This window comes from Diadema antillarum, unplaced genomic scaffold (genome assembly GCF_040938485.1).
Source record: "Diadema antillarum isolate AM-2024a unplaced genomic scaffold, OU_Dant_1.0 seq00000533_RagTag, whole genome shotgun sequence".
NCBI classification, from domain to species: Eukaryota; Metazoa; Echinodermata; class Echinoidea; order Diadematoida; family Diadematidae; genus Diadema; species Diadema antillarum.
Window position 1 is genome coordinate 1,425,387 of NW_027271484.1, and position 23,838 is coordinate 1,449,224.

At 38.7% G+C, this 23,838-nt stretch overlaps 1 protein-coding gene across 1 annotated transcript in view; it reads left to right on the plus strand.

The window, feature by feature from the left end:
* The window catches only part of LOC139734619 (autophagy-related protein 2 homolog B-like), a 70,067-nt gene extending 54,403 nt beyond the window's left edge, over window positions 1-15,664 (plus strand). The window contains exons 26-44 of the mRNA XM_071645403.1: window positions 399-491; window positions 924-994; window positions 1,528-1,595; window positions 2,093-2,269; window positions 2,742-2,877; window positions 3,592-3,839; window positions 4,206-4,431; window positions 4,751-4,793; window positions 6,597-6,738; window positions 7,253-7,420; window positions 8,097-8,198; window positions 8,756-8,825; window positions 9,113-9,332; window positions 10,048-10,117; window positions 11,215-11,297; window positions 12,358-12,479; window positions 13,781-13,935; window positions 14,522-14,674; window positions 15,434-15,664. Of these exons, the coding sequence (XP_071501504.1) occupies window positions 399-491; window positions 924-994; window positions 1,528-1,595; window positions 2,093-2,269; window positions 2,742-2,877; window positions 3,592-3,839; window positions 4,206-4,431; window positions 4,751-4,793; window positions 6,597-6,738; window positions 7,253-7,420; window positions 8,097-8,198; window positions 8,756-8,825; window positions 9,113-9,332; window positions 10,048-10,117; window positions 11,215-11,297; window positions 12,358-12,479; window positions 13,781-13,935; window positions 14,522-14,674; window positions 15,434-15,664 (2,578 nt within the window). The remainder of the gene's footprint in view (window positions 1-398; window positions 492-923; window positions 995-1,527; window positions 1,596-2,092; window positions 2,270-2,741; window positions 2,878-3,591; window positions 3,840-4,205; window positions 4,432-4,750; window positions 4,794-6,596; window positions 6,739-7,252; window positions 7,421-8,096; window positions 8,199-8,755; window positions 8,826-9,112; window positions 9,333-10,047; window positions 10,118-11,214; window positions 11,298-12,357; window positions 12,480-13,780; window positions 13,936-14,521; window positions 14,675-15,433) is intronic.
* The last annotated feature ends 8,174 nt before the right edge of the window (window positions 15,665-23,838 follow it).

Here is a 23,838-nt window from a genome sequence, read left to right on the forward strand (position 1 = left end):
CCAAATATTAATTTTACTCTGGTACATACAATGAAATATGTGCAGTGAGTATGTTTGTATGCAGGAAACAGAATATGAAAAAAAAAAATCTTCATTACGAAGGTGTCATTACAGTGATTGCTTATCATGAGAGAGAATAGACTGGTCTGTGCATAAAAAACTCAAACGAGATACTGAAAATTGCGTTTGGCAAGAATTTGTTGAGACACTCCCTCTTGTATTTCAGAACAGTGGCTGCTCTCTTGTAGGACTGTTTCCCTGCTCACCAAATCATACAGCCAAAGTTAACTCATTACTCAAGAACGTATGAAAGTCATAACTAGAAATATTGCAAATTTTACTGAATATATATCTCATTTATTTCATTGTTACATGTTTGTATTTGATTTTTATTTCAGGCCAATCCATCTACCACTGAAATCTTTCGTGCTCCTTGAGTCACTGAGTATATCAAGTAACCTTGTCTATGAAGCCAAGGAATCTCTACTTAGGTGAGTTAATTTGACGCAATCCCTTCAGGATGTGTTGTAAATATGGTGTGGGTTAGTTAGCACAAGATTATGTCATAGATGTTATGATGATATTCTGATTACTCTATCATAGTGTGGAATCCCTTTCAATGATATCACAAAATTACTGAATTATTAGATAAGACGGAAATTAGAAATACTCCAAATTACTCAAATCAAGTAGATACATTGTTCGATCAAAATGTGTACAATAAGTATTTGATTTAGATTCATCACTACATCATATGAAACACTGTGTCACTTAGTCACCGTTACCATGGTCATTCTGCACTGCATTGTTAATTCTTCAAAATTCACCAGTGGGTTTTGTTATCTGTTTGTGAAAGGAGTCTAGTTTCTTCCAAGAAATTCAAATACTGTTAATTTTTTTTTCTTCCCATTTTTATCATGCAGGTTTCTCATTGATGATGCTGCCCTCTACATATCTGAAAAGTGCAATGAATCCAAAGTTAATTTGAAAAGAGGTGAGAAAACATGTGCACAAACTTTTTAATCACGTTTGCTTGTTTTTTCCACATGCCACTTTTAACAACTGTGGCCACACGAAGAGTATAGTTCATCTTTGTGACATAATTACCGCGCAGCTGCAATGTTCCTTAGCGTCCCCTGTGGTGTTTACAAACACCAGAACCTTAGATTTGTAGTAATGCAATGACCAAGACAAAATAGAAATACATGGTTACCTATGTTTTTGATATGTTGGTCTTCTGTAATCTGAAACACACATATTGAAGGGAAGAATTTTGACTGTGTTCAATTTGTTTGAATACTTGACATGATCTCTGCAGTTTTAAGTGTTTTAAATTTTGTTGATGATTTGATAAGGCATATAATGATTTGTAACTTCAGCACAACAGTTTCTGTCAATGGCTCTCTTTTTTTTCGCTGTCTTGTGATCAAGTCCATATTCCAGCTTAGAATATAAATTTCTCTTTTTCTCATGATACATTCTTCTCCCTCCCTACCCTTCTTCCTAATTATATGTTCCTGGTTGCAGATTATGTGAGTGTTGTCGATGTTGGAATGCTTGAGCTTTCACTGAGGTTGAGCAATGATGAAGAGAAGGTAAGTAAGTGTAAAGAGTTAAGATTTAGATATCTCATCACAGAGATGTGAGAATCTATTAATCTTTCTTTGAAACATTTTCATATCAACCTCATGTTAATTTTATTAGATTGTGAAATATGTATGACAATGGTGATAGTGATGTAGCTGAAATCATCTTATCATCTCAGAATTTGCCTGAAATGTGTTTATAGTGGCAAAGCCAGTGGTATTATCACTGCATATATAGTTTTTTGTGGCAAAGCCAGTGGTATTATCACTGCATATATAGTTTATTGGTTGAACCTGCTTACATCAGATACTGTGAATATTGTTTTGTTTGAGAACGAAGGCAGTTATTGTGTATCTTTGCCTTGAAAACTGATACACTCTCCACTAGTCAACAGAAGGATTGAAGTACTTGTTTATGGTCCACAGATGTACATTTAATATGTACGTCATGACCCAGTTTCAGAATGTAAAGCTGCACCATGTACTGATGTGAATTTTTCGTACAGAATCCAAAGCTGGATCTCAAAGTCAGTAACAACAAGGTCCATTTGCGGACATGTGCCGACTCCTGTAGTGCCCTCGCTCAGCTGCTGCTGTACGTGTCTTCAGACGGGGACTTTGCAACATATTCAGAGTCCTCGCGTGCAGACCAAGACGTCCAGCCTGTAGCAGTGACTGTGAAGGTAAGGCACGGTGACTATTCTTTCAATGAAAATTGTAACAAAAACGTATTTCAAGGTTATTGTAATATATATGATGATAATTGAATCTGGAGTCTATTAACTTTGTTCTTTCAATGAGAAAGCTGTTCGGCCCTTTAATGCACAGAAGATGAAAGAAATGAAAGTGCCAGTTCTTGAATGCAGCTACAAAGCCTTTTCTGTCACCATCTATACTTCCCCAAAATTTCAGTTTATTTTGGTGGAGTTGCAGTTGATTCTGTTCATCGTTAATAGTCAATTTCTACTTCTTTCTACTAAGTATTACATGTACAATACACTTACATGAACATGGGTACATGTAAGCAAAGAAAATACAGCTTGTACATGTCTTGTTTGATTGTATGTAATGGGTTGCCTTGTAGTTGTGCCACTTGTTAGCCGAGTTAAAAGGATTTTCTACCTCCCTGTCGATATATATCTTTGCCACATGTAGGAGGACTCGTCCCCCAAGCAGACAAAGAGTGGTAGCCCAGTGTCACACACCCACTCAGACCAGATGAGACAGCTGATGGAGGAGGCTATGAAGGAGATCACTGGAGACTCACCCTCACCCGATGCATCTCCTAAAGGTCTTCAGACTTCCTCCTCTTCCTCCTTTGTTCTACAAGGCACAGATATAAGCCAGTCCATAATTAGCTCTTGTGCACATTTGTGCAAATGACCTTACTTTATTCTCGTTTGGTTAGGCACCTCACCTGTGTTTTTAAAGCGACAAAATGCGCAATCTTGCCTGATGTATCAGTTTGTGGAATTCATGATCGCACAAAGAGAGAGCTTGTGTAGACCAGGTAACTTAGAGAAAGCATCAATTCCACTGTTTGCATGGAATACCTTAACAAACTTTTTAGTTTAACCTTAATCAGGCTGGGCTTTTTCAGCTATACTATATTCGTGGGGGGGAGGGGGGGGGGGGGGAGGTAGGGCCAGATTCTGTGCAGACTCAGGTGATGTGATGGACTCTGTCAGGGTTTCTAGATCATATGAAGAAAAAAGGCATTGCCACTCTCTCTGTCAAATAACAGGTGACTTGTAAATAGCATGGAAAACAATCTAACGTTCATAATTGTCTATGTGTTCTCCTAAGAGTCATGAAGATGTGTGAGTAAACATGTCATGCTTTTGTTACGCCTACAGACTGTATATTTGAAGAGGCTATATAAGTGGGATATGCAAACAATTACAAGCTATCAAGTATAGCATTTGCTCCAAAGTGAAGCGATGGAGGAAGATGTCAGTGTGTGAACACAAAATGCTGAATGTCTGTACGTCACATTTCTGTGCAGATCATGTCGTGCATATCATGTGCACACAGAAATCTGATTCCGAGCCGGAGATTTTCCTCTTCCCCGACGAGGATGAAGGGTTGGAGGATGAGGATGACGTGGACATCCTGGTCGACACTTCCTCTCCCGAGCTGAGACCCGCCTCCAACCGCCTCTCCTCAGAGAGCGGTGGCAGCTGGGCAGAGCCGGATGGGATATTTGACGATGAGGAGTTCTGCGTGCTGGATGATCCAGGAATGGGAGTATTGGTGAGTACAAGGTTTTTTTCAGGGTATGATTAGGTCATTGCAAATCACCCCAAGTGCATGAATGCTAATTTAAGACAAAATTTAAAAAAAAAATCATGATAAGATTATTTAAGCGTCCACCTCTGCAGAAAACTTAATTAAAAAGAAATACAGGGGTAGTAATATCATTCACTGGCTGAAAAAGTGATAAAATAAATCTGAACTGAAAGCAATATTTCACTCTTTGTTTGGGTAATACAATCATCGTTGTTGTTATCATTGTTTTCATTTCATCTTTATCTTGTAGCATATTTTTTTAAGTATCACATTCTTAATGCAGTTGTTATAGTGTTAGGAAAAGTGAAGTGTTTCCCATGCTTGATGCAGAGAACAAGTGGTGAACCAGAGGTGAAGTTACTGGACCAAGACCCAGTTACAGTGGACCAAGATCACTTTGCCCCGCCCATCTCCCGTGGGGACCAGCTGAACGCCCCCCTTGATTTCCCCACACCCACCATGCGCTACACCCTGCAAGAGATGACCGTCGTGTGGCACATCTATGGAGGGTACGACCTCCAGTCAACAGGCACAACACAAAGTATCCTTCGACCGGGTAAGATTTAGCTATACCATTACAAAAAAAAAAGAAAATTCTTTAGCCAGAGCTTGCCCTGTCATGAATGTCATATTTGTATGTATTTTCACTGCCAATCTATTATGAATATTCTTTGCATGGTCATTGGGTATGTGATATTAATCTCAAAAGCAGATATTTTTGGGCAAATACTGCGTATTATCATTTAAAAAATGAAAATTATACCACGTAAGTCATCTGTCCTAAGCATGCAATAATTGAAGTTTCCTAGCTAGAGATAATGCATAATTATACTCATTACTCTCTGCTGTTTTGTTTCCTTTTGTTTGAACATTAGCTTCCCGAACAAGCAGCCCAGCACATGGCCTTGATAAAACAAGGTTAGTAAATCAAATATCAATGTTTATACCCCCGCCAAACGAAGTTTAAGGGGGTATATAGGAATCAGCGGACGGTTGGGCGGTCGGGCTGTCGGGCGGTCGGTCGGGCGGTCGGTCCGTTGCAAATCTTGCGTCGCGAACTACTTCCTCAGTTTTCAACCGATTCCCATAAAACTTGGCACAGATGTGTGCCTTGGGTTGTAGATGTGCAAGACGTATTTTTTGACAGTACCCAAAAGTACGTTGCCATGGTAACGGCATATTATGGGCAAAAATGGGTACAAATCTTGCGTCGCGAACTCCTCCCACAGTTTTTGATCAATTTTTATGAAATTAGGTACAGATGTTCATCTGAATATGTTAATGTGCAAGACACATATTTCCGCAGTGGCAAAAAGTGTGTTGCCATGGTAACGGCATGTTATTGGTAAAATATAGGGCAAAATGCTTCATGGCAAAACTGCTTCATCAGTGTTCTTCCAATTCTCATGGAATTCATATTGAATGTTTGTCTTAGGATATAGGTCAGCATGACACATTTCTTGACAGTGACAAAAAGTATGTTGCCATGGTAACAGCTCACATATTATGAGCCAAAATGATGGAAAATTTTGTGTTGCAAACTACTTCCTCAGTTTTTGCCCAATTTCCATGAAACTTGGTACAGGTGTGTGCCTTTGGTTGTAGATGTGCAAGACGCATGTTTTGACAGTACCCAAAAGTACGTTGCCATGGTAACGGCATATTAATGGCAGAAGATCAAGGAAAGATCTTGCGGATTTAACTACTTCCTCAGTTTTTTGACCAAAGCTTATGAAATGTGGCACACACCTTGATCTTGGTGGGAAGATGTGGAAGACATATTTTTCGGACGTGTCGGAAGCTGCGTTGCCATGGTAACGGCATATAAATGGCAGAAGATCAAGGAAAGATCTTGCGGATTGAACTACTTCCTCTGTATTCGACTGAAGCTCATGAAATGTGGCACACACATTGGTCTTGGTGGGAAGATGTGCAAGACATATTTTTTGGATGTGTCGGAAGTTGCGTTGCCATGGTAACGGCATATTAATGGCGGAAGATCAAGGAAAGATCTACTTCCTCAGTTTTTGACAAAAGCTTATGAAATGTGGCACACACAATAGTCTTGGTGGGAAGATGTGCAAGACATATTTTTCGGACGTGTCGGAAGCTGCGTTGCCATGGTAACGGCATTTAAATGGCAGAAGATCAAGGAAAGATCATTCCTTGGGTAAGACTGTCGTCACGGGGCGGGGGTATTAATCACCTTAAGTGATATTTCTAGTTTTGTTCTGTAAGGGTATAGTTAGACTGCCATTTTTTAAATGTCAAATTTATCCATGTAATATTTGAGTGTATGTTTGTAGTGTATAGCTAATGATAACATATACATTTCTGTCATCTACCTACACCTTTATAGTCAAATATCTTGAAGTTACATTAATAAAAGATTTATGACAGTACCATTTCCTCACCATAGTAATGTATGAAATTCTGCATGTGAAGTACACATTTTTTTTTCCCAAAACATTGTGGGTAAGATGGCTTCCACAAAATTTAACGGTAGCAATTGATGTTTTGTGAAACAATTTTAAGGGGGACATTTTGTCTTCCATTGTATGGTTCTTATCTCTGGCATGAGCTTATTTCAAGCCTTTTACAATAGAAATGTTATGCCATTTTCATGTGCTGCCTGTTCAAGCATTATCATTTTATGGCAGAAATGCTGTGATGCAATTTTTATATGCTAGCTGATATCTGTTCATATACTGCCCTTTGTAGACAACAAGCTGGGAGTGGTAGCAGTTCCCCTCTCCGAAGAACATCCGACAAACCTTCTCACAACGTGGCCAACATGAGGTGGCAGGAGAGGGGAGGACCTGGTAGGGACCACTCTGTCCTTATGGAGCTTCAGATGAACAAGGTGAGACAACGCCCATGCATTTCTGTCTATGCATTCGAGATGTATTCAGAGTATAACCAGTTTGTTTGCAGCTTGTCATGCATATGTATGCCACAGATTTCTGCTTAAATGCACCCCCGGTTGTGAATACTTCATTAAAATAGTAATTGTCTGTGTTGAGTGTGTCATTAATGCCATCTTCTACTGCAGGTTACTTGTATATTTATTATCACACATTAATAGCCATTGATGTAGAATAGCATGGCAGCCAGTGATAATAAGGAAGTTGTTGTTTGTTTGTTTTTATTTCACTTTATTTATTTATTCTTCTCTTGTTTAAAGGATTGCCCTGTCAGCCATAGCTAGGGCCAGTTTTCAAAGGGGTTGAATGTGATGGCAGATAGCAATAGGTATACATGTCCAGCAAGCCTTCTTCTCACAACATCAATTCAAGTATTAGCTGAGAAAAGTGATTGAAAGAATGGAGAGAGATGTATACCCAATAGCTTATGCACTGCCGTCTTTGTCTCCCTAGGTTCGCTTCCGCCACGAGACGTATCCCACAGACACCAAGCAGTCGTCCCGCCAGATCCTGCTGGTCAACGACATCGAGGTCCGAGATCGCCTGGCCCAGTCCCAGATCAACAAGTTCCTGTACCTGTACTCGTCAGAAGCCAGACCAAAGAGGACACATGCAAATATGGTAGGTACTCTGGTCATCCATACCATCCCATGAATAGAGAAACATACTAAAAGATAGATATGATAAAAGATAAGTTATATCATGACAATTCCTAATGCTGTCATATCACGTTTACAGTTGAAATTGTAATGCTGGGGCTGTAAGGGGGGAGGGGGAATGCATTATGCTGGTGTATTGGAAGTCTGTTTGTGATACAACTATCAGTGAAAACAAAATCTGTGTTGTAATTTATGTGGAACGCACATCTTGTGTCATTTCTTGATTTCATCGGACTACCTCAACAGAAAATTATTTTACATTTCTACGTGGAGACAGTTTTATAGCAATGTCTATAGATGTTTGTTTCTAGAAAACATAGAAATAGCTTTTCTCTTATTAAAAAAAAAGTTATTCGCAAACATTGTTTTCTGATCTCATGTAACATATTTGAGCCGTGGTTCATGCATTGGGCATCATTATTTGTGAGGACAGGTAATTCCTCACACCCAGATGGCATATCGATTGTTGAATAAAGATACTGCGAAGTCAGAGTCAGAAAGGCAGTGACCTGACAATCTGTGCAGAGTTTATGGAGTAAGGGCACTTCAACCACTCACATTATAAGGCATAGCTGTACTATTGTCTCTTTAAGATAGGAAACTCTTTTATTTGTATCCTCCATCCTAATAACCTGCAGGTGCTGGTGAAAGCTCTTCACATCCGACCTGATCCTGAGGTGGACATGGAGGAGTGCTGTCTGAGGATTTCTCTGCAGCCTCTCCGGTTTAATATTGATCAGGTCAGTGCTTTGTCTGATCTCAGACGTCACTTTTTTTTTTTTGAAGAAGCAGTGAAATACGTGATATGATTCTGTGCATACAGTAGATGATGTAGTACGTTTCTAAATCAGAATTGTGCTGGTACTTTTGGCCAGAAGATGCTGAAATTGAGAATGTGAAATATGCGACTCGTGTCAATCTAACTAGTCTAGAGTATCTACTCCAGTAAGTGTTCTGACATTAATACCTGCAGATTCACGTCATTTGCAAAGCTTACAGAGAAAGTGTCACACCTTTTTGAATAAATATATTACAGTAATGCTGTTTCATGCATGAAACAGAATATGCAGCTGCATATGATTGTATGAGTCAATATTATTTAAAAGAATTGTAAAGGTCATATGATATTATTACTTTGTGATTGGTTAACTTGCCTCATCTGTCGTAAATTTAGTTTTCATCACTTTTCACTGGTAAATATTATACACAAAATTAGGTGAGTTTCCGGTATTGCTTTGCCACAAATGGAAAATAAATTCCTTGATTTTCTGTTATTACCTATTTGGTCTGCCCTCAGGATGCTCTGTTCTTCCTGCGAGACTTCTTCACCGAGGTGTCTGCCAAAGCGACTCAAGTGCCCATTCCAGGTCAGACATTCTCAAACTCAACCAGTTGTCCAGCTCCTGCTCTCTGAGCATTTTTTTTTTCACCATTTTATGTGACATCATTGTCCCTACACACTTCATATTTTGTAGAAAGCTCAGTTGTATTTCATTGCCACAAATTTGTACAGCTGAAAACATAGAATTGCTGGAATGAGAGAGTGAATTAGTTCAGTCTTTACGAAGATGAGCACGAACCACATCGATCACTGAACAGATTGTGCAATGCTGTTCCCTTTCTTGACACCTTCTCTCTTTCATTCTCAAACCAGATGTCAAACCCGTCTCCGCCAGTCCATCCAAGAAGCCGTCCAGAGTCAAGATAGCCGACACTCCACCCCAAATCATTCCCTCTGACCCCTCCAGCCAGTCCAAGCCCCTCGTCAACGGCCACCAGACGGAGGGCAGCCCATCTCGAGGCGGTGCTCCCAGTGATGGGAAGAGCCAAGCGGCTGCATCGTCCGCTGTTCCAGCCCAGCCTGTCTTTTTCAGGTACAGTATAGATATTCCGTGTCACTACACTGCCTCGTCAGTTTACCAGCAGTAGTTCCTCAAGTTAAAAAGTACTTGTCTTACATAGAACATCAATATGTCTATTTACTGATACTAGTTGATATCTTTCTGATGGTTTTTATGCAAGAATAATCATTGACATGGAAATGTATCCCCCCGTTTAGAAAAAAAGGAGAAATACATGGGTATCATTTTTTATGTGTCATACTCATTTTAGAGTATAAGTTTAGTTTTACCAATTGATACCACGAACAGCATAAATAAATTTCTTGATGCCATGGTAGCATTGATTATCAACACTGTATTACATTAATGAATTTTCTAGTGAAATACGTGCTGATATCATTCCAAAGCAGAAACTCTTGTGTGAAGGTTCTTTATTCTCCCTCCCTCACCCCCCCCCCCCCCTTCCATGCTGTCTCAGAGATGCCAACCGTTACTTTTTGCAGTATGCCAAAATTACTGCTGGTTTTATGGAAACTACTATTTTTCCCTAAAATTATCACGACACAGATCTATTGCAGGAAAGGTAAAATTACTGGATTTTTTTCACTCAAAAAATACACCTTTTCAGCCCTCAAAATACTACACTGCTGTTCACAAGGTTGGCATCCTTGCTGTGTAGTATTGCTGTTCCTGTAAAGCGCACAAAATGTACTCATGGGCATCCCCGTGTGAATCTTTTCTCTTGTAGGTCATTTGTTTTCTCTCCTGATGTCCTCATCAAACTGGACTATGAAGGCAAACATGTGGACATGGAACAGGTGAGCGAAGCTACATGTCTTGCTCAAAACTTTGCAAATGACTTGTGATATTAACTCAGTAATGTGCTTCGACAATAACCTCTATCCTCTGGAGATAGCTGTAGCAAACTTGATGGATGTTAATTAATGAAGACAGCAATGATGTGATATGAACTTTAAAATGGTAGAAATTGTACCATAACTTTTGTGGATTTTTTTCTTCAATTAGACCTTGAGAATTTACTTATCGTGTTTGTGATACTATATTCATTATGCTGAAATGTGTTTGCAACAGTGAGCTTCCCATGTTGCTTAATGAATATGTTGTTTTTAGATACCGAATGCAACTTGTGGTAGCATCTAGTATTGGTCCTAGCATATTTCTCATTTTGAACAATCTCCCAGCAGGTTAGCGCTGAGGTATTCGAGTACAGTTGAACCTCTATTATCCGGCCTCCCTTTATCCGGATCTCTCTATTATCCGGACGCAATCTCGCCGTGATTTTTTTTAATAATTACGGGAAGAAAGGGGGATTCCCAACTCCTTGAGAACTCCTACCCAAACACACATGAATTACATATTACTTCCAATTATGATTAACATACATTGCATCAAATTTCCTTCCAAATTGCTTACCTTCAGACATTTCAACATCCCGAAACATCCCCAAATGTAACAATGAAAAGGTTGCAGTATACACATTACTACATGTGGTATTACAATGAGCTACATCAGTACATGTGTATGTATATGTACATGTATAAAGCATTGAGTCTCCCGTATCCGGCCAAATCCCTTATCCGGATGAGCCCCGGTCCCGACTTGTCCGGATACGAGAGGTTCAACTGTATTTGATTTTTTCCCCTATTTTATACTGCATGCTAAAAGTATTTTGCAATGGTATGATGAAGCATCTACATATCTAACCATAATATCTTATACTAGTAATAGCCATGAATGAAAGGTTCAGTACTTGTCACTTCTTGCTACGATTATGTATCATCCGTCTGATTTCCCCCACCCCTTAAAAAGGAAGAAGAAGATATGAATGATGATAATAGATTTGTTATCAGATGACCAGCTTCTTTCTCCTCTCTATGGTCACTCTATTTCCCAGGGTACATTGTTTGGCCTTCTTGTTGGGCTGGGGCAGCTGAACCACTCAGAGTTAACCTTGAGAAGATTGCATCACAGACATGGGTAAGAATTTAATTGACCGGTAATTGGTGCCATGTTTTTGTTTTTGTTTTTGTTTTTTTCTCCATCAGATAAGATATGAGTTTTACAGGTAATCAGTCATTGATGTGGTTAGTCTAACTAGCAGAAAAAAAAAATATGTTGAATTGTCACTGTAATGATGATAAGTGGAAGAAATTGTTGTTCCTGTTGTTACATAGGTAGTTGGATCTATATGTCTGCATGGGGATTATCTAGTCATCTTTAACAGGAATTTATGTTATCCTATTACAAGCAATAAAGTTTTGTTGCTGTAGAATTCCCAGCATATGAGACATTAGTGCAAATTCTCCCCTATCTGTAACTTTAGAACAGCTCAAAACATCCTGTGACTTGCAATAAATAAATCGGCCTGCCGTACCCCAGGATACTTTCGTAACCCGGGGTATGATGTACTTGATCATTCATTCACTCCATGCAAGAACATTAATGAAAGGAACTGACACTGTCAGTTGTTGCATAATCACATACATGAAAACATTTTTGGGCATAATAATACTCAAAAATTATTTTTACTTATTTTTGGGTAACCCAGGGTACAGCACTAAAAAAGAAAATCAAATCAACAAAATGGCGAATATTCATGTGGTACCCCAGGGTACCAAATATTGCATTGAATGTCTTCAAATACTCTCACTAATGTTATCTATTTGTCTACCAGAATTATTTACCTACTTACATTGAAGCAGAAAAGCTGAATCAAGACACTACTGAGAAGTATATTTCAATCTTTCTTTTCTTTATATTTGTCAAGGAAGTGTGTTGTGCTACATGAATTATATTGTAGAGGTGATAGGAGGGAAGGCTCACAATCATATTTGGTAGTTTGATATGTAGGTACGACAGAAGATGTATCTCTTTGAATGTGTTACCATGATATGACGTGAAGCACTTTTCCATGCCATATGTAGTGTTGAGAGTGTAATAATGTAAACATGAAACCAGATATATGTCCTGATTTCATCCTGCTCTTCATTTTTGTCATTGTAACCCTCTACTGTAAATGCTCTTTATGATGATGCAGGTTGCTGGGTGTGGACAGGTTGCTCCTCTATGCCTTCAATGAGTGGGCCCAGGACATCAAAAAATCACAGCTCCCTCGCGTGTTGGGAGGTGTGGGACCAATGCATTCCTTTGTGCAGCTGTGTAAGTAACAAACATCTTTCTCATGCAATCAGGAAGTTCCCATTTACAAGACTACTAAAAACCAAACTTTTTGTTTTATCACAATTTGCAATGCTGTGTGCTTGTATCTATTATCCATTTGCTTGTTTTATCGCATCATATCTAGATGGGCAAATGATTATGATATCATAACACAATGCCTTGACTATTAAATTCCAGACATCTTGTCGTGAACAGGAGGGGAAAAAATGAAAACAAAACAAGATAAGCAAACAAACAAATTAACAAATTAAATCAATCTAAGTTACATCGGATAAACAAAATTTTCCTGTGCCTTTTTTCTTTTTCTTTTCTCTTAATTTTTAAAATGAAAGACGTACTTCCACTTAACCCTAACTTACCTGGGGGGGCCATAATGCCCCCCCCCCTTGATGAATTCCGCGACCATTCTGCCGCACAAAATTTTTTGACCGCGCTGCTCGCTGATTCTTTACTTTCAAGTCTCGCACAACTTTTGAGGCCAAATTTGTTGCGCCCGGGCATACCGTTCCGAAGCCACACCCCTTCAAAAAATTTTCGTCAACCCCAAAATTGCTCTAAAACGTGATTTTGTGTACAAAGTCAATACAAATTGTGTTTTTTCAATGAATTCATATAAAGATTCATATTTGTAATTTTAATGGCTGAAATCAATTTATTTTAGTATAATTATGCTTCAAAAAATGTGTATGACAAATTCCGCTAAAAAAACAACAAAAACAAAAGTTTGAAAAAACTAAGAAATACATTAAAACATTGATAAAACAATAAAAAACATAAGAAATTAATTTTGATACTTAATTTTTTTTTACGCACAAATGTTCGGAATGTCACTAGGAATATTTACACCAAAAATCAGTAATCCACAAGCTTTTACAAGCCAATTACAGACAAAAAGGAGGTTTTTTGCACATATTTGAATAATTAATTAATTTAAAATAGAAAATGCAAATTTTTTGAAAATTGAACTGAACAGTCTTGAAGATTACATCCGGCTTTATGTTCATGCAAAATTTTGCGGCGATCGTGCTATCAACGGTCGAGATCTGAAGGGGTGGGGGGGGGGGGGCCATAATGCCCCCCCCCCCCCCCCCCCCCCCCCCAGGAATTCAAGCTCGCTAAATAGCCCAGGTAAGTTAGGGTTAATGGTATTTGATTGTTGAGATACATGTAATGGTATCTTCCAGCAATGAATTTGTTGTTACGAAATGGCTGGTTTGGTGTCTCAGTGTTTACTGCATCTCATCATGTACTGTTCTTGTCTGTCTCTGTCACATCTTCAGTTCAGGGAATGTTTGACCTGCTGAGGTTACCAGTAGAGCAGTACAAGCGTGATGGTAGGATAGTACGTGGTATCCAGCGGGGAGCCAACTCCTTTGGCACTTCAACAGCGATGGCTGTGGTGGAGCTCACCAACAGATTTGTGAAACTTCTTCAGGTAATTTTTTCAGAATTTGGTAGGGGTCAGAAGGGGCCAAAAAAAAAAAAAAAAAAATGAGTGACAAGGCTTTAAATCCTCATCTTTTATGCAGATGCATATGAAAGAAAATATGGAATATTTCATACTCAATAAATAGAATTGATGAGAGCATGTTCCTTTGGTAGCTTTGACATTTGCTTCATTTGAATATAAATTTGAGATGTGGCATTGACAAATACTGGAATATCAATTTGGTTTTACATTGAGTCACTGAATAAAAACCACGACTTCATTTAACCCGTTGAGGACAAGCTGATTTTGCTATAAGATACACGTCCCCATAGATATCTGCCTGAGTATACTCGGGACTAGTCTTCAACGATTTAAGGATATTTGCTTCAGAGCCCATTGTGTACTGAATGCTAACTTTTCACCATGCACACAAACATATACACACACATACACGCACAAAAAAAAAAAAACCAACAACAACAACACACATACACACAGGAGACAAAGCTGTTTGATAGCATTCTGTTACAAAAATGGTCTTAGTTGTTGCCTTGCAGAACTAATGGGTGCACTTTCAATGGCGCTATTTCAGGTTGCAGCTGAGACGGCCTACGACGTTGTATCTCCGGGGCCCAGTGTGTCCAATCGGGCCATCACATATGGCCCCTTTGGTCAGCAGAGACTGGCCCGCCAGCCAGCCGACCTCCGGGAGGGCATGGCTAATGCCATCAATGTGGTCAGAGAGGTGAGCTGGTTTAACACTGCTTTCCCTGATGACATGCATACTGTCCATAGGGAAGATTACTTGCTGTACAGAATTACATTGATGTCTTATACAAGTCTTTTCCAAGAGGTTGCATCAGTAGATATTGTATTTCTCGTTATGGAGAGGATTGACAAGCTCAGGGTGACAATTTTCAAATCAAGATGACTGAAATTACTTACAAATTAGGCTTCCTTTCCCTCAAATGGAAGTCATTTTGGATGAAAAAAGTTGGAAGTGAAAAAGTCAGGACCATCCCAACTCTACCACCACCCCCAGTAGATTAAAAAAAGAAGAAGCAAAAAACAAAAACAATTCCAAGCAAAGAAGCAGCCTGAAATTCATACACGTAACAAACCACATTAAATTGACCTGACAGAAATGCTTCTTTCATGTGTTTATCAAAATTTGGATTGCCAAGTCATCGTAAAGATGAATTGTGTTCCTCATATCAGAAAAGTTTTCATATAAAAGAAAGTATACAATATATTTTCTGACTGCATCTACCCAACTGATAAATGTTAACCACTAGTTACATGTCTTGCTTCGTTATCACTTTATGTCTATCAGTGAACAATTCTGAGTTCGTACTGTCTCTCTTGCAGTGAATTCTGTAATTTCAGTGGATCAAAGTTTTTTTAAAAATGTACATTGGGCGTAATATTTGTTGCTAATTTTTTTTTATACAATTCTTTTTGCCAACTTCATGCAAAATGAATTTCCTACTTCATGCATATGCAGGGTCTGGGTGACACGGCAACGGCCATCATGCAGACGGCTATGGAGGAACACGAACACAAGGGGGTGTCGGGCGCAGTGGGGGGCATCCTGCGCCAGATCCCACCCTCCGTCATCCGACCCCTCATCCTGGCCACGGAGGCCACCTCCAGCGTCCTGGGCGGGGTCCGAAACCAGATGCTGCCCGATGCGCGGAAGGAGGATGCAGAGAAGTGGCGCTCGCACGCTAAATGAAGACCGGTCCTCGTCAGACGACAGCGAGAGATTCTTGGTTGTTTAGTAAAGTAAGGAAGTGGTAGAAAAATCACCTTAATCAGAAGTATTGGTGACTGATGAGGAGTCTTGATCGATTGAGGTGCCAACGTAGTGCAATCATCTCCATGGAGACGATGAGGATGTTTGGTGGGAGTTTGTGGTCTGGTTCGGCACTGATGCAAGGCAGGACAAGGACAGGATTTTCACTTTTTTTATCAGCCACACTGTGTAACAGTCTGATCCATCACCATGCAGAATGTAAACATTTACTTCACAACTCATGTTCGTTGTCCTAAAGCACTCTATACAAACATACATACTGTGTGTGATGTCCCCTAGCTGTAGCATTGCCACATATCTCAAGAGAAGCAGTGTAATCTCAGTGTAGTGCTTTAATGTGCAGAAACCTTAGTCTACTGTCAGTAGTTTGGTTCCTGTAATAGGGACATTACATGGCTGCAGGGTTACATAGTGAATCTATAAGTTGGATTAACTGAACACTACTAACTGAACTAACTGAACATTACTACCAGGGTCAGCATACACTGTACAGTCACTACACTCAAATCATTATCTCCAAGCTGTTCAGATTTTAATGGAAAAGTAAATGTAGTACTTCCCATATGCACACAAACATAGATTGCAATCATATTACCAGAATTTGGATGGTGTACATGATTTGTGTGTAGCTCAAGCTGTTAGTAATATCATATTACAGTGTGAATCACACATGATGTTGGCATATATTCTAAATATTGATGTCATATTCAAGAGGGAAAAAATACAGGTTTGTCATTTTGCTCCAAGTGTGAAAAACTGATGTTGCTTGAAATTTATATTACCAGCTAGATTGAGGCTTTTCCCAAATAGACCACTTCCTGTCATATTTTTATTTCAGTGTGGAAGGTGAACAAAAAGCTGTATAGAAAGCCGTACCAGTCAATGAGAAAGAGAATATTCATCCCCAAGATAGAAAAGGCATTGCCATTTTGTGATTTAAACTGTGGAGAACCAATTATGTAGAGTATGATCGCTTGACAAGAGCACAAACCTAAACAGCATTTTTACTGTTGTAAATAGCATAAGCCTATGTAGTGCACTAACGTGACTTTTGACATTTCATTTAACTCAGTGCATGTGGGCAAGTAACAAGACATAGCTTGTGTGACACAATATAAGGAAAGTGCCATCTGGTGATATATGCCATTATTAACCACATCAGACATTTGAGCTATTTAATTTTCACATTTTATTGCCCCACTTTGACAAGCACACCAAATTGTGGGCCAAAAAAATTGTGTATTGCCCACTGCCAAAAGTCAGTGGGATATTGCATGTAGAAGAGCAGGCAATAAATTGGAATATGTCTTGTCTGTTGCGTGAATGCTTGCTACTTGCACAAACTCTGACTACAAGCGTATAAACTCTTGCTTTTATGCAAGCAAGAAATGCTGGAAAATTTCCCTATAGTGTATTTGTTTTTTCCCATATCAAATTCAATTTAAGATGTAATTACATTAATCATCAAAATTTGCTCTAGATGTCTGATTTTGTTAATGTTAATGATATGGGCTGGCTACTTTCGATGGATGCAACATTAATCGCCCTTACTAGAACTAACCTTGTCTTTGACTTGTTCAGTATGATTCTACTTCAGGCATTGTATCCCCCTCAAGGCCAGTCTATATGAAATTAACATTGTATATTGAAAGGTAAAATACCAAAGGGGTAGATGGAAGAGGAAGGATATTGACTTTCACACCATTAGGTTGGAAAGTGTATTAACATTGTTGTCTTTCTCTTGGAAATGTGTATTCTACATGCTGTGTGAGAAAAGGTTGAAAGTGGTAGAATGAAAGATATTCATCAGTAAAATGAAAAGTGAGCTTTAAATACATATATGCAATGGTGTGGGGAATGATAGTAATGTTGTCACTGTTAAGCTGTTCGCTGATTCATTCATGTTGCACTTTTTTCTTTATGTGTTTTTGCATTGAGAAGACAGGCAGTATGTTGGGCTGTTTGAACTCCGCAGAGTGGCTTTAAAAGTAAGAGTAAGGGTTTCTTACAGACTTTGAGTCTTGTCATCTCTATCTACCATGTATGTTCTGTTTATCCAGTAGTCTGTTCAATACATCACAGCGAACAGAGAGTCGGTAGCATTTGAATATGCAATCTGTAGCTGGGTTTTTTTTATTAATTGAAATAACATACTTAATCAACATTTATACTCTCTATCATGTCATGTAAGTACTCCCCCCCCCCCCCAAAAAAAAAAACAACAACAACAACAACAACAACTACAACAACAACAACAACAACAACAACAACAAAGCCAACGACACACAAAAACCCAATTCACCAAGGATGCTAGTCTGATGTGGGATGACACAAAACCTTGTTTACCCACTATGCTGCTAAGGTAGTGTGCTAGGGTAATGCCATTGCCATCCATGATTGCATTGAATGCATAAGTTTTTCAAGTATCTGAAGAAGCATGTAGAAGATTATAACAAGCTTGCTGTTTCACCTGGTTTTTGTCTACTGTTTGCTGCTAATCGTTCGCGTGATTATTTTTCAGTGTCCCCACAAGCGTGCTGTCACAGAAAATCTTCTGCCCAGCTCCCATGCAGCAAATCTAGACTGTGTGCAAAGTATCGGTGGTCTTAGCAAAATGCACAATCCTCATCTCCATAATACATACAGGTACATACATTCATTACTTCTTAAATGATCCTGTCGGTGGTGTAACCCTCTATAAACCCATCGTATATTGTTATAGCCATCTGCTTGTTTTTGGGGTTGTTGCATTGAGAACTGCTGAAATAACCACTCATAATTTGTGCACGGGCTTACCATCACATTGCGTGCTTCCTCATTTGTGCTGTGCCTTCAGTCATGTGCCACATGTTTACAAATTGAAAAATCAACCAGTTATCGTTCTTTTTTTTTTCTACTTTACTGAACTTTGTTCAAAGCCTGATTGACATACTTATGGAAATGGAATTTGCTGGTGTATCATTTGAGAGTCACCATTTGCAGCTTGAGAACAACTTAAGGGATCAATTTGTGCTCAGGCCACTTTTATTTTATTTTGTTTTATTTATTTATTTATTTTTTTTTGCACAAGCAGTAGTTGGCTGGAAAGCTCCTAGTGCAGTTCTACACAATATTTGCACATGGTAAGCCAAGTTAAGATATTTGGAACATCAGCTACCTTGCCCGGTATTATTTGAAGCGCATTAGAATAACTGTGTGATGATCTGCTTCGTATTAGGTACAGGAATACTTAGTAATTAAGAACACCTCCCATATATTGAGGAATTCCTGGAACTAGTCTTTCTGTCGAATGTGATGTATAGACAGGCGAGAGATTTTTAAGGGATGTGTGTCGTGAAAGCATTTGAAAATTGGTGGTGTCATGCCGTCCCTTATTGCTAGAATAGAAAGTACTGAGAATGAGAGAATTGTAATATAACCTACAGTTACATCTTTCTGGCAGTATGTTTAGAATACTAAATTCTCTCTCTTTCCCTTGAGCTATCTCTTTAGTTATTTACATATCTACCTATATTTATTTCTCTCTTTCTATATCTATCTATCTATCTATCTATCTATCTATCTATCTATCTATCTATCTATCTATCTATCTATCTACAAGGTACACTCAAAGCATTCCAAGTACCTCATCATCTTTCACAGACCTCTGTCTTAACAGCAACTATCCCTCTGTAAAATGTAGAATGAAGAGTTGTACTATGGAGACATGCTCTTGTGAAGACTTGCTCATGGCTGGTGATCATGAGTGACTTTTGTGTCATAAAATTTGGATGTTGTAAAAATTGAGTGTCCAACTCGCGAGTTACAGAATGTGAATTTTGGTGGGAGATGCTTTTTCTGACTACAGGATATATGTTTTGTGGAAATCGATTCCAGTGAATGTGTCAATCCAATCCTTGACACTCCTCCATATTAAAAGGTAGGGAAATTGTGCACTTTGTTAGACGGTCACCCCTGTTGGAATTCGGCAATTAACTATGGCACATTTCATATACATTAAAATTCAGAACAAATGCATGAATCAAATATATTTATGAGAATATCCCTGATTATCTCTGTATGCTGATCAAAATGGAAGTACAATTTGTATGTGGTAGACTGCTGATTACACACATGTAGGTTGTGGTGATCGCAGCTCAGTCATGCTGTACTTCCGCCTAGTGTTGCTGTCATGAATCAAATCTTTCACTTGAGCTAGATTGCAGTTTATGACATAATATTATGATATGATGTGAAAGCAAGCAAACATTTGATTGAACAGGTAAATGAGGTTTCCTAGGGTCAGTGTGACTTCAGTGAGTTACGTGGGGAAAATGTCTATTCTGTGTGTGGATAGTTACACTATTTGAGCATAGCTCGAACATGTAATCGAAATCTAAGCCAAAAAAAGAAAAAAATATATCACCGTTGACATTTGTGGTCATTGTCAATGTTTCGTTATGCCAGAATCGCTTCTACACCTATATACATGTACTGTATTCAAGATGTGGAAATCAAATGTAGGGCGAGTAAAAGATGCTCAAAATGGCGCATGAATAAGAGCATCATCGTGACATGCAGAAGACAGTGAGTTTTAATTTGTAGCATATATATATGGAGCCAGTGCCGGTCTTCTAAGAAAAGTGTTTTGGAGCAGTGTTACTGCCTGCTGTAGGGATGTGTTTTGAAGTGATATTTTGTGCTGAAGTTATCAAAAACATTGGTGCAATGATCTACATGTAACTACCCAAATGTCTCATTATTCTGCTGCAATTTTGTCCTCGTAAATATTTATGGATATTGAACATTTAAGTTCTGCAGATATCTAAGTGCTAAAGCAGCAAAAGACTGGTGAGTCTAATGAAATTAAGTGTGTAACAAACAGAAAAGTGTATCCATAGTAATCAGCCATCCAGCAAGCATATTAATATTACCTTTTGAATGATATCAGCACAAGTGAAGTTGAAATCAGTCCTGAACATGTTCAAATACCATTGAAAAAAAAAAATATATGGAATTGCTCCTTTGCAAAGAGAGCCACCATCTTAAATGTGTACTGTTCTGTACTTGGATCATCTTCTGTCAATACACATATCATCCTTAGGTTTTGATGTTACCACTATATGAAATATTTTTAATGATATCAAGTTGTCTGGGGTTTTTTTTTTTCCAGTCGCACATTTTCAGAAACAGAGTACATGTTTTTGTCAGTGTGATGTGGATGTGTCATTTAACTCGCCGTAAAGATACAAGTGTTTAAGTGAGCTGTTGATACAGTGCTGAGTTGTGGACAATTTGATGACAAAACAGATTGTCAGTGAGAAAGTCACATGTCCCTCTAAGGAGTACTTGATTCATTGTACTGTATATTGATATAACTAAATGTGAATAAAATGATCTTATACTTGCCATGTACAATTCTATTGTAAAATAATGTTAGGACATATACAACTGCTAGTGATTAATAAGATAGGTGCATGAGAAAAATAGACACTCACCACATGTGTGTTATATTTGATAGAACACTGACATTTTATTTTCGCCACCTTTGCTATAATTTATTCTCATCAAATGATGTTAACAGTGCATAAAAGAAGTTGCAAGGATGGTGCTACATGATTTACATGTACAACATCTTGGTGAAGGTGGCAAGCCTATGACAATAAATAAAATATGAATTACATACATGTATGAACGCACTCACTTGTGTATGCTGATTCCTTTGTTAGTTGAAAGATCCTGAAGTTTTCACTGGAGATTTTACTTACAGTTGTGTATGTTCCTACTTGGTTGCAGTACATGTAGGCAGTCTTTTTACTTCACTTATATTTGTGATTACACATCGCTAGATTATGTGTTTAAATGTTGCAGTACAGTGCAAGGAATTGACAGCTTAACTTATTCAAACACATATTTTTGTGCATGCATTATTTACACCAAACAAATGTAACAACACTGCATCACATATGGTAGTTACAGTTTCGGTAACAACAGAAGAATTTACCAAAGTTAAAGAGAATGCCATGTTGGTATGAAGCAGTGCAACACAATTTCAGACAAAAGATAGTTTGACAAAACATGATTACGTGTCGGACAACAGTAATGACTTGCGTACATGTACGTTGCCATGAGTAAACAAGGATGTTGTGCTCAGGCCAGTGCACCTACAATGGTGTACATGACATCAAATGCTTTTAATTTTGCTTACAAGACAAATGAGTACAAAAACATGTTTTCACAGTCACATGACCAAATCAGCTGTTTGTGAGTGTATAAGAATGATCTTTGGATGGGATTACTTACTACAGTATGTTCACATTATCCTAATGTTCTACATCGTAACTGCTCATTATTTGACAAACATGCTCTAATTTTTATTAGTAATTTATGGCATGTGAAACAACATTCTTTAGGACATGTTACATGTATGTCATCTCCTGTACATGCTGAAACATACCGCTGCGACTTAAATGCCTTCTTGTAACATGGAACCAAAAAAAAAACCAAAAAAAGGAAAAGATATTAGCTGTTTCTTTACCAAAACAAGTGTCTCACAACTTACATTACCAATGGTGTTCAACACTTTTTACATAAACACATTTGTTAAAAACTGACTGTCTCTTACATGAAGTCTACAGTTAATCAAAAGCTGCCTTATTATAGACAAAACTTGTACATATATTCTTTGGCAAACAGTGTTCTTTGGCAAGTACATAGTGGTATTTGACAAATCTCCTGCTAATCATCTTGGTGCACTCCAAGAAAATACTCCGAGAAAGTTGTGAAGTATCAAGAATATCAAGGACATTTCTGCTGGAGAGTCCAGAGTTGTTACGCACATACTGAGTTATCTGTCTTCATATAGTCAATGAAGAGGAGGAGGAGACATCCAAGAACCCATCATTGGCTGGTGGCACTAGGCTCGCATTGGACTCCGCTAGGAGGAGTTGGGATTGCGGTGGGTACCATTACCCAGGGGAAAAGGTAGGGCACGCTTGGAGCCGGTGAGAAAGCTGTTGCTGCTGGTCGTGCCTGCGGAGCTCCGGACTGAAGGCAGTCGGGGCACGAACAACCCCCGGAGGCAACGGTTGCTGACGGCGCTCGATGATGAAGCGGTGGTTGGGTTGATGCCGAGCTGGCTGGGTGCGGCTGCGGGACCATTCCCGCAGGCGGTACAACTGCTGGGGGCATGGCAAATCCTGCTGGGTGAACCCTAGGTAGCGATGGGGGCAGTGATGAAAAGGGAACCGACGGGTACTGCGCTGGCAAGCGGTAGCCTGGTGTGAAGTACATCCCTGCACACTGGGGTGCCAAGGCATGGATGTGTCGGAGGGGCTCGGGCCAGTACTGGGGTGGAACTGCAACGTGGGGCTCTGGTTTGGTGTCTGTCGTTGGGGTGGTGGTGGAAGGTGAACCTCCTGAGTTGGCTTCCTCTCGCTCCTTGCGGTCACGTCTAGTCCTGAACCATCCCTGCAAATTAACACAATCAACAGGATTAAAAAAAACAACCAACTACATATTTAAAACACATTCAGTGAAATGCCGTAATTATTATACTGATGCTGAGACATACACACACACAAGCATTAAACATCACTTTTACATGTATTCACTAATGCAAAACTTTTTAAGTAAACAATGAAATCATTTTCTTTGTTTTTTTTTATTTTGGTGTTAACAGGTCATACTGCAGAGCATAAACATGGCATAAACTCCATTGATAGTAAAATGTTTAGAATGAATTTTGAATATAGCTCACTTTGTTTCAACATGAAATTATGTAGGATATCTATGTCACACTATATTCAATATTCCTCCAGTTTATTTATCATACATTACTTGAATTAAATCATGACAATATTCTATAAAAACTGGAATTAAAAAAAACATTCTATGTGCAAGTTCCATGTGCATGTAAGTTCAGGGAAAGGGAGAGCAGGATACCCATGTTGTTAGTATACAAATGAAACTGAGAATGATCTTAGGTCAAAATACAGGTAAAATTCAATAATTTTAGTATAAAAAAGATACTCAAGAACAGAAACAAAATGTGGGCATGGAAATGAGGATCGAGACTGTAAGAGCATAGCTGAAAATGAAACTCATTAATTTGA